Source organism: Gallus gallus, chromosome 1 (genome assembly GCF_016699485.2).
Source record: "Gallus gallus isolate bGalGal1 chromosome 1, bGalGal1.mat.broiler.GRCg7b, whole genome shotgun sequence".
Lineage (NCBI taxonomy): Eukaryota > Metazoa > Chordata > Aves > Galliformes > Phasianidae > Gallus > Gallus gallus.
The window spans coordinates 178,246,917-178,261,497 of NC_052532.1; the positions used below are offsets into that span (position 1 = coordinate 178,246,917).

General features: G+C 51.1%; 1 protein-coding gene across 6 annotated transcripts in view; it reads right to left on the reverse strand.

The window, feature by feature from the left end:
- FGF9 (fibroblast growth factor 9) overlaps nt 1–14,030 on the reverse strand; it is a 33,758-nt gene extending 19,728 nt beyond the window's left edge. The window contains exons 1-3 of one of the 6 annotated variants that reach the window (NM_001397366.1): nt 13,571–14,030; nt 12,901–13,164; nt 7,088–7,191 (exon numbers count right to left, since the gene is read on the reverse strand). In NM_001397366.1, coding sequence (NP_001384295.1) covers nt 7,088–7,117 — 30 coding nt within the window. In that variant the 5' untranslated portion in view covers nt 7,118–7,191; nt 12,901–13,164; nt 13,571–14,030. Of the gene's footprint in view, nt 1–7,087; nt 8,555–11,879; nt 12,066–12,173; nt 12,345–12,900 lie in introns of those variants that run through there. The other 5 variants (NM_204399.2, NM_001397367.1, NM_001397368.1 and 2 more) reach the window with 5 other exon arrangements.
- Between the last annotated feature and the right edge of the window lie 551 nt (nt 14,031–14,581).

The following is a 14,581-nucleotide window of genomic DNA, read 5'->3' on the forward strand; positions in this document are numbered from 1 at the left end:
ACGACATTCCAGTTGTGTGAGTCATCCCACCATGTTTCTGTGATAGCAATAAGATCCCAGTTTTCCAGTTGCACCATGGTTTCCAATTCCTCATTATTCCTCATACTGGGTGCACTGGTATAGAGGCACTTCAGCTGGGCCTTAGGATGCATTGCCTTCTTGGAGAAGCCCCCCCAAAACCCTCTGGGAAAAAATCTGAGGTTTCCCCCCACTGCTTCCTAAAGCGAGAGTGTTCCCTGACTCTTCTCTGCTTCTCAGCAGTACAGCCTCTTCCCCCATCAAATCTAGTTTAACACCCTGAGCCCTGACAGCTTTCTGCCTAGAATATTCATCACAAGATGCAGCAGGCTGAGGGCCCCCACTAGCACCTTGTGCTTCTAACTTAGCTATGCTGTCCCGCACTTAGTTGTGGGCAGGCTCACTATCACCCCCTACTCCCTTCATAGTATCATGGACAGTTTAAAGCCCTCTCAGTGAGCCCAGACAGTTCCTGGACCTGAATTCTTTTCCCCCTATGACCCAGGTGGACCCCATCAGCAGCCATCAGTCCAAGTGCTGAGTAAATCACCCCATGGTTGAAAAAGCCAACATTCCTGCAGTGGCACCAGCCTCTCAGACGTGTATTTATCAGATGGGTTTTCCTTGTCCTCTCAGTATCCCTCACTGCTACTGAAGAGATAGAGGAGAACATCACCTGTACCCTCGCTCTGTCCACTAACTGCCCCAGTCTCCTGAAGTCCCTTTTGATAGCCCTCAGGCTTCTCTCAGCAGCATCATCACTGCCAGCTCGAACTATCAGTAAGGGACAATAATCAGATCTGGTAATAAGGGATAATAGTAATCTGATAAAGTCGGCTTTCTGGGCCGAGAGTACCTTTATGAAGTTTTTGAGAACCTTTATGACCCACTCCCTTCAAATCTCGAAGCCTGCTCTTTCAAACCACCTGCAAGCCTGCTTCTTGCAACTGTCCTGCTTAAATCAGGGGTGCTCAGGAAAGCATGAGTCACTGCTGCTGCTAACCAGCACTACTGGGTAGTTCATCACGGGGTGCCGCATCCTCCTGCACAATTTGCTTGAGTCGAAAGCCAGAGCGCTCTGCTCCCCACAGCTCCACTGTCCCAGGGGCTGCCCTCTGTCTCCCACATCTCACCATTCAGCACAAGGCACTTTATTTTACTTGCAGGCAGAAGAGTGTTTCAGGTACTATCAGAGCCACTGTCCCTGCTGAGCTTTGACCACTCTCAGCCTGGAAGTCTTCACCTTCACCTCCCTGTGCCCTGTTCCCAGGCTCACTTCAGGCACAGGTGCCTGCATGCGCACTGAGGGACAGATAATCTGGGTTAAAAAAAAGAAGAAATAAATAAATTGGAAGCCTATTGAACCCTTCAGATGAGAGGTGTTTAACATTAATGGGAAAGTGTCAACAACTCTGCAGGGTAATTTTATTATCCGTCCTATTCTTGGATACCTGCGCTGACCATGCACTCGGTCCCAGAGCTGTTCCCAACATGCATCTGCACTGTTTTTTTCTTCACGTTGTTTTCGTGCACCTTGCCCTGTCATTGGAAAGGCTGAGCAATTCCCTTCCCTTATTTGCATGGGAACATAAAAAGTATTTCTAGAGTGCAGCAACACCTACACCAACTCATTTCCAGTGAAGTACAAAAATGCGCCCCTTTTTCCTCAAAAGCTTCTGTTTGCCTCTCTCTGTACTGCAGTCCTCCCCAGACTGTGGGACCCAAACAAGCACACAACGCCTGCAGGTGCAGCTGCTGGGACAATAAAGAGGCGTATCGCCACCTCCCTGCACACTTACTGGGAAAATATGTTTCCTCAAGGACAGCACTCTCCCTTCCTCCACTGTTTCCCCAGGAATTACAGAAGCAAAAGGCAGGTCCAGTGTCCCAAAAACATTGGGACAAACAACATTCCAGTTAATTTTTTGAAGGACAGCAATGTATTATATATAAGCAGTCCTAAGTCTCACTGTGCCACGTGTACCTGTAAGTCTGAATCACAGAGGTGAGGAGCCTCACTCCCCACCTCCAAATCTGGGCTCCTTGGCTCTGTCCCAGCTGCTCCGTGGGCACCCTAAGTCTCTCTCTACTCTTCCCTCTACTTTCACATGCTCCCAGCCCTCTCCCCTTCCCTGGCAAGCCCACTGGCTTCCTTCTACCTTCTCCTCTTCCCAGCATAGCAGCCCTTGTAGCTGCTCCACATCTTCCCATTATCATTTTTCCTCCCAGTCATCCAACCTGCACTGCCTCTTGCTACGTGCCTATGACACAAGGGGCAATGGGAACACTGGTATTTGTGGAGGAGTGGGGCAGCTCTGTGACTGTGGGAAACAAAGAGGGCAGGGACACCAGCAGAGAGATGGAGCACAGCTCTCTATGGAAGGAGAACCCAGGACACAGAGGGCATCTGGGCTGAAGGTGTCAAAAGGACAACAAAACTGGTGAAGGGTCTGGAACTCAAGTCTTATGGGGAGCAGCTGAGGGAACAGGGATTGTTCTGTCTGGAGGAGGCTTCAGGGAGACCTTATTGCTGTCTACAACTGCCTGAAAGGAAGCTGTGGCTATGTGGAGGTCAGCTTTTTCTCCCACATAACAGCAATAGGACAAGATGGAATTGCCTCAGGTTGTACCGAGGAGGATTCAGGTTGGATTTTAGGAGAGGTTTCTACTGAGAAGGAGTGGAGAGGCACTGGAACGGGCTTCCCAGGGAGGTGGTGGAGCCACCATCCTTGGAGGTGTTCAAGAAACATAGAGATGTGGCAGTGAGGGATATGATTAGTGGGCATCGTGGGGATGGGCTGATGGTTGGACTACGTGATCTTCATGGACATCTTTTCCAGACTTACTGATATAATTCTATGTCCCATGGTCCTGCCATGTTCAAGGAAGCATAAGGACTGCCTGAGAGGACAGCCCAGGTTGGGAACCTCGTGTGCCATGTGAGTGCCAACTGTGGATACTCACAAGGCAGAGGTGTGGGGCAGTGTGAGCTTGGGGACAGCCCACAAAGGCATGAGGGTCACGGGACTCAGCATGAAGATCTTCACTGCAAAGCACCAAGGAGCACAGCTACAAAACACTTGTTGACACTCTTGCCAGAGGTGTTAGAAAGTCTCAGTTGGCACTCCGGGAGGGAAAAGGAGTTCACGTCTCATCTTAACACCCTTTGGATCCTATCTGGAGTTTTGATTTTTTCTCCTCCCCAGTGACAAGCACAGGAGCTGCTGTGAAACATGATGAGTCATAGCTGCAGGCAGCAAGGGGAAGGCAAGGTAAAAGGAGAGCAGGAAAAGAGCCAGACAGAGTAAGGAAGGCTGCTGTCACCAGCTACCTCCAAGTCTGCACTACACAGCTGCTTCTGGCTTCCTTGCTGAGCTACACACATATACCTGCAGCTTTGCCTAGCTAAATCCATGGGGTGAGAAGGAACGTGAGAACAGCCACCCTGTGATATATGGTCCCAAGAACAGCACAACCAGAAGATGAACAAGAAGATGCGATGCGAACTACCCCCAGTAAAGGTGACAAGTTGGGAAGTGTGTTTGTTGAGCAGCTAATTTAGATTTAGGAGGAAAGCAGCACTTTCAGAAGCCAAGAGGAGCACGTCTGGATCAAGATATGCTAAAACTGCCTCTCTTGTTGCCTTTCAAGTAAATTGGCAGCAAGTTCCCATCCTGGCTGATCTGCCTCACCATCTGTCCCATCCCTAGTGGCACCACAAATAAGCTGGGAAAAATCCTCCTGTGCCCAATGTTTCACACACATCTGTAGAAGAACATGTGTCTTTCAGGGAGCTGATTCGATTGCACCTCATGTACTTTTCATACAGAAATCTGCGTATAGATCTGACGCTGCCACAGACATGGGGCACCTCCTCCAGCAGCGCCAAGCGTGGCAGAAACACACCTGGATAGATCCACAGTGCTGATACAGAGCAGGACAGGGGTTTCACTGGTTGCTGCTCAGTTATGAGTGAGAAGCAGTTTTCCCAACTTACAAAGCATTTTCAGTTTCACAACCATACCTGCTCCATGACAAAGTCAGTGCTGTTGTTCACGGCCTTTTGTGAAAGACCCACGACAAAGACAACCAGCATGGATACCTTGCTGGTGCTGTAGCACAGTACGGCTTCAGTGACCACTCTGCTTCATCCAAGTGACAACTTTAAATCCCAGCCAGTCATAAAGCAGACACTAATTTCAGTTAAACTGATCTCCTCTACCCTTGCCTGGATTGTGACTTGTTTCTGGTTCAAACTGCAGCATTTATTCCCACCAGAGAACTTCACTTTCAGTTAATCATCCTTTTTTTTTCACCGAAACCAAAAGCAAAATGCTGTCACTTAAAAATGTTCAGCCATTTCTACATGAAAACATGCTCTGAGGTCTGCTTATCTCAGAGTTTCTACCAGAGCTGACAGTTGCTGAAATATAGGCACTAGGATTGCTAGTGTTGACAAGGCTTTAAAGCATCATCACACTGAGTAGCCATTAGAGGTTATATTTCATTGGAAGTAATGTAATTCAATTACCATCACTCTTCAGCATGTGCCATCTCTGGAGGCTGACAATAAGCCATATCATCCATCAGATTTTAACCTGAACTTTGCATTCTGGCCCTATAGATTGCCACTTCTCCATTATGAATGGCTTCATATTTTTAGCCTCATTTATTAGGGAAAAGAGGTTATCCAATTACACTGTCCATCCGTCTGCCTGCCTGCCTGCCAGCCCTCCTCAGCTTTTCAACCAGTTTCAATCAAGAGGCAAAGGTCTTCAAGAAAATTAAGTCCCTATCAGTTTTGCAACTAATCAGAGGCAGAGTAAAGTAAAGAAATCATTTGAACATCCCACCTGGGAGCTCCATGCAAACCAGCAATCCGGCAAGCACGGACATCTAACACCGCCTCTCTACATGCAAGGCAAGCAAAAGCCCAGGGAAACTGTGTTACTGCAGGGAGAGAAGGTAAGAGAGATCCACGCCTGGGAATGAGGTACAGATCCTTAGGAAAGTGGGCTTCAAGAGCACTGCTCTTTACGGAACAACTATTTTATCAACACAGCAGTAATTCACAAAGAATTTCTCAAGCATATATCTCACAAAATACAAACTACACAGAAAAAAACAATGTAGCGTTGGCTTCCCAAGTCTATGCATTTAAGCTCTATCAATACCAGCCACTTCCACAATTATTTTCTGAATATCTGAAACATAGAATAACTTCACTGTTTCACTGACTGTGTGTATCTTTTTAAATGATTCCTCCTACTGATGATTTTCAACCTTACTGATTCACAGTACTATTGCTCTTCTGCCTCTGTACTGCCACAGAAGTACTCCCGACTTGGCTACTTCTTTATGCCATGGATCAGCTGCACAATTACTCTGACTTATGAAAACTTACTCACTTTTCACAGGCAATTTGTGTGCATCTGTCATTGCATCTATTCCTTTTCTCTCTTCCCCTCCATCCTTGCAACCTTTTCCTCCTCCTCCTCCCTCATACTGCCATTTATTCTAAATCCCTTTCTTTTTGCTATTCCCACTCATTGGTTCCTGTCATCTCTGTATCTCCCCTTTTCCTCCTTCTCCACACGTTCTCCATCCCAGCCTTGCCCCTCATTCTGCCACCTCTGCCTCTGCCTCCCACATACACTTTCATGCTGTGCACCTTCTGGCTTCTTCCTCTAACTTATTCTTTGCTCAGAAGATGGATTGTGGATGCCCCATTCCTGGAGACACTCCAGCTAAGGCTGGACAGGCTCTGGACATCCTGATTGAGCTGAAGGTGCACGTGTTCATTGTGGAGGAGTTGGAATACATGACCTTTAAGTTTCCTTTCCACTCAAATGATTCTATGATTCTAAGATAGTCATCTTCCATCTCTTGCACAGAGTAATACAAGAAAGAGATCAAACTGGTGTCAAACTGGACACCTTGTGACAACACTTCTAGTCTTGTTTCCTCTCACTACTCTATAGATCACACATTGGGAAGCTGGACTCTCACTCCTCATTTGCTCATCATCTTCATCATTCCTGCCACTCTCACAATTGTCCCACTCTTCCTAGTTACCATTTCCAGTTATTTCCCAGTTACTCCCCTGTGACACAAGGAACTTCATCACACCCAAGACCATATTGGCAATTCAGCTCTTTACTGAGTGTCTTTCCCTGCAGTGTTCATGCCATCAGGCCCTGCCTCTGGTTGACCATTGGCATCTTCTCCTCTGTGCCTCTGAAGAGCCTCAGTGCACAGAGCCTCCCTTCACTTCAGACATTTGCTTTGCCTCCAGACCTCTTCCTCCAACACAACAGTTTCTCCAATTCTTGTCACTGTTTGAAGTTGGCACTTGCCTGCTAGAAGTGGTTGCCTTCTATTGACTGAAAAGTTACCTACTTCATGTCAGACACCCACTGCCCACTACGTACTCCACAGGGAACCCCAATGCACATCAGATGTCCAAAGGAAGGGACATACACCACACACATACACAGCTGGGTGGCCATTCTACTCCCACAGCAGAAGCACCAAGCCTTACTCCTGCCCCAAGCCCATCGCCAGCTCCTGCCGAGAGCCCACAGAAAGCACCAGCTGAACTTTCAGGACAAGACCACCCAGTCTTTTGCCTTCTTTTACTTTTTATAACTTTTATCTACTCTTACTTCTCATTTTCTCTTCCACACATGCCACCCTTTACCTCCCCCTCGACTCGCTTTTGTCAATTCCTAGCAAGTTCTCTGCCCACACACAAAACACAGTGACTTTGTCACAGTGATTTCAGTCTCTACAGAAAGGACGCTTTTGCAAACCCTACAGTACATCCCTCAGTCTTCAGTGGCCAGCAGTCTCCACTCTTCGTACCCATATTGCCATCAGCCCACATTATCACTCATTCTGGTTTTTGTCACCGTTTTCTCTCCCTTCCATGCTACTTGTTTCTTATTAGACATCAAGATTCCTCAAGCAGAAGCAGTTCTCACACAGCAACAAGGCCTTGCAGGAGCTGCCAAGTATTCTTACCACAGAACAGAAGGATTACAACCTCCTAGGACAGCTGGGAACTTACCGAGCCGTAGAGCTCCCCTTTCTCATTCATTCCAAGGTAGAGTCCGCTGTCTACTCCTCGGATGCTGACCAGGCCCACTGCTATACTGATGAACTCCAGTATACCTAGAACATACAGGAGAAAGCACACAATGTACATGTTGTATGCACTGGAAGGTTTTTTCCTAGATGTGACTGATCCCTCAGTGACAATGAGCTGGTGCCAAGGGCCTGCTTTCCATTTTCAGAGTTGTTTGGACAAAGATGAGGAATAAATAAATGCACCTTAAAATAGGATGCTTGAATGGTGAAGTCCTTTAATCTCTGCTCAAAGGATGCATTGCAGACAGTATTAATGTGTCGAATTAAACGATTATCCTCACGCTTTCTTATCATTTCTGAACACAAAACTAAAGCTCAGCCCTACTGTAGACTTGTCAGCATCGTGATTTGTGCAACACATAAAGCGTTCAATGAAGAAAATTGAGTTTTGGGACAGATAGAATCACCACTATTAAAGCACCTATGAAATCTGTCTTGCCAAGTAAATTTAAAAAGGAAAAAAAAAAAAGAAAAAAAGAAAAACCAAAAAACATTTGAGTCAGCATTGTGAGATGAAAATAGCTTTACACATGGAACCAGAACTCTACTTCCAGGCATCAATGAATCAGGAATACGTGGAAAGGTTTACTCACAGTGTCATCTTCAGAGGCTTGAGAAATGAGATCTGTAGCACAGTCCAGAGGCTCACACTATTCCTCTAGATATTAGGCATTCTCACTGGTATGGTATTTTTTTACTCATCTCAAACTTGAAAATCGAAATACTCTAAACCCAAGGGATAGTGTATGAATGGTTGCATCCTCTTGTACAGGCAGCAGTGAGCTCACACAGACGTTTGTGCCCCACAGACAGGGCACTCTGCAGACAAGCTCTCCCTCCTTCTGCAGAGCTCCCAGGTTCAGCATCCGTGTGCCCAGTACTGAGAGAACCACCTCAGGCACCACCTCCTCTGCGTCTGAGCTCTGGGTTTCTGGCAGCCTTTCCCTCTCGGTGAGGATGCCACCAGCCAGACCTCACCCACAGCCAGAACTGCAAGGAACCAACGAGGATCGCTCCCTACTCCAGACTGTTCATGAAGACCACAGTGAGTGCAGAGTGACCCAGCCCCGCTCAGAAGCACCACGCGGCCGCACCATGCGGCGTTCCAAGCCACAAAGTAAAGCCCAGCGCAGCATTTCCAATAGAGTTTGTGAATTCTCATGTCTAAGCACACCACATAACTATTTTAAAAGCTCGTTGGGAATTATATTTGCATGAAACAATAAAATAACAGGGTAGTATGTGTTGAGCCTCACGTGGCCAATAAAAAAGCACTTTCATGGATTTTTGGAACAATTAATTTGGCATCTCCCACAAAATAGTTGCGCACTAATCAATAGCAGGCATGAATCACATAAATTTAACAAAGCACGAGCTGAAGCCAACAGGGAGAATTTACAGCCAAGCTAATGTAAAGATGAAATGTATTCCCTGCAAGGGACTATTGATCATTGCCTTATATATTATTCAGCACTACAAACGCCACAGTCTACTGTTTTGATAACCCTGCTTTAAGGGTTCGTCTTAAATTATTCTCTACGTATGCACAAATCTTAAAACACTGGGAGGAAATACTCAGTAATTACGGAATTATTTGAAGTCATAAAAAGTGGCCCTGTGCTGTTTATCTGGTGTGAGCAGTATCACAGATACAATCGATCCATTGAAACAATCCAAACATGCCCGCTCCATCCGGCAGTGCAATACACCCAGACTTCTTACTAAAGCCTTTTCCGTAAAGCTTTTACCAAACGATCACATTACTCGATACGTATTACCAAGCAACTTAAACTGAAGTTAGATGTTATGTGAAGCATTATCCCGTGCTGCGAGTCTGGCATCTTTCACATCGATATGAACGCAGACTTTAATTGCTGTCCTCGTTGCAAACATTTGGGCGCATGCTGCTTAGTGTGTCAAAGGGACAAAAAGCACTGTCATGTCCCACTGCAAGCGTACCAGGACAATTCAAGGTACTTGGCAAAGAGCATCCACGTATTTGGAATCAGAATAGAGATTTGCTCACTTAAAATAGTCAGAAGCCTCTTTGCAGCATTACGCACCGTGCTGTTAAGGCTTCAGGAGACTATCTGGGGCCAATCGTGCAGTCATAAACGCGCTGAAGTGTTTCATGGTTTGGCCCAAACGTCTGTGTTTTTTCTTTTTCCCTTTATCATTTCTGTAACATACACACAATGCGCAGCACCTGAACCAGATATTAAAATAGACATCCCTCAAAATGAGGCTGGGCCAAAGGAAAATCAGGACAGCTCCAAACTTTACAAGCTATGGCCCTATTTATAGCTGACAGTGGGGATGAGAAGAAAAGGAGAGAGGAAACGCATCTCAGTACACGGAGTCCTGAGCATCATCTTGTCAGACAACAGGCATTTGCTACAGTGAAACCACTCCAAGGGAAGGACCCACAAAGAGCTTGGGAAGAACGCGTGGAGAGATGATTCCTTGCACCTCCCCATCAGCCCTCCATGCACCTCCTTTGCTATGGCCCAGCTTGGGCATGGGATAGAACGCTGAGCACGTGGGACCAATCCCATCGCCATCCCCACATCGCAGGTCCCTCTCAAAAGGTGACATTGTGACTTCCACAGGAAGCGCTTCCCCCAACTCTAAGCAATGAGCGTCTTTGCAGCCTCCTTGGTTCGTTCTGCCCTTTGGACATTTTGGTCGTTTTCTATATATAGACTCTTTTCCTGTTGCCGGATCAAAGCAGCACAGCCTCCACTGCGCATCCACGGCAATGCGAGCAACGGGGGAGGCAGGAGGGGACCTGCGGACAGTATATGGGGTGCTGCAGTGCGGTTGGCATCTGCGGCGGGGGGAACCGAGAGGAGAAAGGAGCGGGACTGGGGCTTTCCCCCGCCCCCAGCTCTCAGCAGCCCCGGTCGGGCTCTCAGTGGCGGAGCTCTCAGCCGGGACGCACCCGCGTGTCCCAGCTGTCACCGCTCCTCCCATTCCCCCGCCCGGTTCCAATTAAGCGACCGGAGCGCAGACAGCCCCGGCCCCCCCAGCGGGGCCCTGCTTCACTTCTAGGCTGTCACAGTGTGCATCGTCCCCGCACCCTCTCATGGGGACACTTCGGGAGAGCTGCGCAGACCCTCCCCAGGGGCTGGACCAGAGGGCGGGTGAGGGCCGCTCCTCTCCCCTGTAAACCCACCCCCTTCGAACTCACCCCCCACAAACCCACTCCCCGCAAAGCCGCCCCCATTTCCCCAGCCCCAGAGGGCTCAGCCCCATGCCCTCATCCCTGCCCCGCACCCAGCGCTCGGGGAGGGCTGCAGCCCCGATCCGCGCCCCCCGCCCCCGGCAGCGCCCTAAGGCGGAGGTGCACCCCCCGGCCCCAGCCGCTCCCGCAGCCGCTGAGCGCCGCGGTTCCCTGCGGCAGCAGCACGGCAGCACAGCACAGCACAGCACAGCACAGCAGGTCCCAGGGAGCGGATTTCACCTGCTGACAGCTTTTTTTTTTCCCCCTTTTCCTGCACGCTCCTATTTTTTTTAATGCTGTGCATGCAGTCCTTGTGCTGACGCACAGGGGCACGCCTCTCCGCTCTTACAGAGTTCCTGAATTTACAATGACTCCACTGTGTGGCAAATGCCCTACACGAAAGGAGACTGCATCAGAAAGAAAAAAAAAATCCTTTTGTCACCCAGATGAGATAATACGGCTTTGATCGCCCACAACTGCATTCCGGGGGGAACCGGGCCGTGCCCTCCCGGGGAGCTTTTCCCTCCGAGATGGACATCTCCGAGTGCTGCTGCCGCTGCTGCTGCGGGCATTGCGAAACGCCGGGCTGCCGGAGCCGGGCGAGTAGAGACACACAACATGGCTCGGCTCATTGTATGCCACAGGCACGCATCCAACATCGCATCACAAAAGAACTGCTCTTATCTGATGTCTCTCCAGAGGGGTGTGTGTGTGCGTGTGTGTGTGTGTGTGCGCGCGAGCGGGGAGGGGGATTCCCACCGCGCAGAGCCCCGAGAAGAGTTTGCGCGCAGCCCCCGGGGTTCTCTTTGTCCTTATTCTTGAAGGAAAACTTCCTCCCCCCACCAGAACCCCCCGTTCACGCAGGTTTCCCCCACACGCTCCGAGGCTCCGAGTTCGCCTCTCCCCCTGGACAGCCCCCGGACATCACCACCCCAAAACCCGAATAGCGACCGCCGCTCGGTCACCTCCGGGCGGACACAGCGGCAGCGCAGCGGCACCGGTACGGCACGGCCGCTCCCGTCGCCGCACGTAGAGCAGCGCGGAGCCCCAGCGCATCCCGCGGCTCCGGCTGCGCGCGGGGGGGACACCGGGAGGGGAGAACCGAGAGTCGGTGCCGCGACGTCGCCCGAGGGACCACATCGATGGGGACGAATAAAAATGATGTTTAGAAAAAAGCATTTTAAATCTACGAAACGCCTGGGGTGCAGGAGAGCTGCCCCCGCAGCCCCCCAGCAGCGGCCGCCAAGCCATTTTTAAAGGCAGGGTCCCGCAGAACGCGCTCCCCGCCGCCCCGCAGGCAGCAGCCGGCAGCCATCCCCCCCCCAACCCAAGGGGCCCCCCGGTGCCGCCGCGCTGCCCTCCACCTGCCGGGCCCGGCCCCGCGCTGCGCTGCGCGGTGTGCGCGCAGGGAGACCCGCGCGGGTGTGCGTGTGCGGCGCGGCAGCGATTCATTGCGTCTCCGTGTGTCAGGAAAAAAAAAAAAAAAAACCACTGTGGGTGCGAAATTCCTCCATTCCCCGCGCCGTGCCGCCGCCTCTCCGCGCTCCGCGGGCACTTTGCGCACTTTCTCTTCGCACCGCTCCCCCCCGAGCGCGGGGCGGCGGCGATGGGCGCAGAGCCCCTCCGCGCCCTGCGGGGATTCCCTCCCGCAACCCGGCGATCGCCTACACGGCTCACAAAGCCGTAAAACGCAGTTTAGATATCGCTCAACATCTGGCATTAAAACACGAGAGGGAAAAAAAAAAAAAAAAAAAAAAAAAACAGGAAAAAAAAAAGCCTTTACCACGGGACTTTGTTTTTACGACCGAGTGCGAGCGCTGTCAGGTTGGGTCGCTCCCGAGTTAACTCCTTCCCGCAGCGCGGAGCGCCTCGCCTTACAGCCTGGCGCATTACCCTCACCCCTCCGTCACACACAGCCCCGGCTCCCCCGGGCGCTTCGGTGCGTTCCGTCCCCGGCCTCAAGGCAGCTCGCCCCCCCCGCCCCCCCCCTCGGGCTCCGGGGTGCGGGCAGAGAGCGGAGCCCTCCGCCGAAGCCGCAGAGAGACCCAGAGCCGCGGAGCGCTGCGGGATCGCCGCGGGAGGGGCGCACGCTCCGCCGGGAGAGCCCCGCACCGAGCGGGGGGGGGGCCGCGGCCCGGGCAGGTAACCGGGAGGGAATCGAAAGAGGAAAACCCTCGTGCATTTGCGTACGGGACGGCAGCCACTCCCTTCGGGAAAGTCGGTGCGTTTTAAATCGGAGCGGTTAATGATTAAAGCCCCTTTAAACTCGCGAAATCGCGGCGCTCGGGAGAGACGTCCCGAGCGAAATTTCCTCCCCGCGTGGGTCGGAGCGGAGCTCGGCCCCCCCACTCCCCCCCACCGGCCCGGACCCGCACTCGCCGCACCCCGCAGCGCTCCGTTCGCCCCCGGGCAGCGCCGCGGCCCCTCTGCCCGCCGCCCACCCCCCCCGCCCGCGGTCCCAGCGCGTTATTCCATCACATGACCCCTGAAGGGTTAAGGAGAGTACCTACCGAATCGGCTGTGGTCTTGCCTGGTGCCCTGGATAGTACCATTGGGGAAGATTTCTAAATGAAATCCAGTCCTGCAGTAGAGCTGCCTCCTCCTGAGGATCCCCTTTAAATGGTCCAAGTCCGTGACCGCGGGGCCCCTGGGCAGCCCACCTGCCTCAGCCTGGCCCAGGTGGTCACTGAGCAAAACCGGGCTGTCCGCCGGCAGCGCGGGCACGTTCCCAAAGGGCACCGCGTCCTGCACACCGAAATAGTTCCCAACTTCACCTAAGGGAGCCATCAGAAGATTCTGCTTTTAGAGAATAAGAATAAACAGTAATGATGGTGCCAAACCCAGGAGATATAAGATAGGTATATTCCACTCCTCTCCCCTCCCTAGCGCGGTTACAGAGAGAATGTTCTTTCTTCAATCCATTAAACGCATAAATAAAAGTAATATTCTGCTTTGACTGGTACAGGTTCAAGGTCAAACCAGTTAGTCTAAGAAACCACCACTTTATACTCACACACTGACATATTTATAAACATATAGATGTGTATATCTATAGAAACGCATATATCCCCAGCTCTTAGCAAGCAATAAGGTCTTCAGCCCATCCAACCGTAATAAAGAAAAAAATCCGTAGTTTCTCCATTTGGTTTAAGAATAGAATGACCATAGCAACTTAAATACCTAGGCGGTAGAGGGGTTTTTTTAAGATGCACAGGCTACGTCAGGATTTATGGATTCTGACTCCAGAAAGGCATGCGCTGTTTTTACTCTATAACAGACTGCATACATCAGCATGAATCCCGCAAAGGGGGAGGGGGGGATCTCACGGTGTTGGCTGAGATAAATCCAAAAAAAAAAAAAAAATTGCAAAAAAAAAAAAAGGAAAAATGCAAAAAAAAAAAAAAAAAAACAACTTTTGACGTCCAATTCTATTATCCAGAATTCTCAGGAGGCTCAGCAGATGTCCACTGGTTTGGGGGTATTGCCGATCCACAAGCAAAGCAGCACCATACAAGTGCTGGTGTCTCTCTTGGCTGGCTCGGAACAGGTGTTGCTCCTGCAGGGCTCCCTGGGCAATGTTGTACTCCAGCACTGAGCTGCGGCTCTTGACTGTGGATCTCCATCCAGCACGCAGAGTGGCGCAGGAAGAGGCATTGGGCTGGGTTTAAGGTAGTCCTGAGTGCTGCTGGAAGGATTCTGCGAGGTCCTAGCGCTCAGCCCTACCTGCTGCAATACAGAACCGCTTCCAGCGCCGGGCACAGCGCTTACTGCTCTGCGGCAGCGCGGGCGGGGGGGGCACCGACCACAAAGAAACCACCGCGAGAATTATTTCTTTTTCCCTGTGGGCTGCGCTTCGGGACCCGCTCAGCATCCCCCGCGACCCCTCCCCATATTTGCACCCAAGTGGGGCGCAAACTCAAATTGGCACTGCCAATGGGAAGTTCGGGAGAATTTTTATAGCATTTTCTTTTCTCTCTTTTTTTTTTTTTTTTTGGGGGGGGGGGGGGGGGGGAGGGGCGTGGTTCAGTGCCACTCCACATGGTTTCCCCTCCCCCCACGATCCCGAAGCCCTCCCCGCAGTGCCCCGAGCTGATTTTCGGGGATGCTCCGTGTCGCCGCAGGGTGCCCCAAAGCTTCAGGCCCCCGCCGCCCGCAGCGCTTGGGGCACCCCGCGGCGCCAACAGTGTTCTC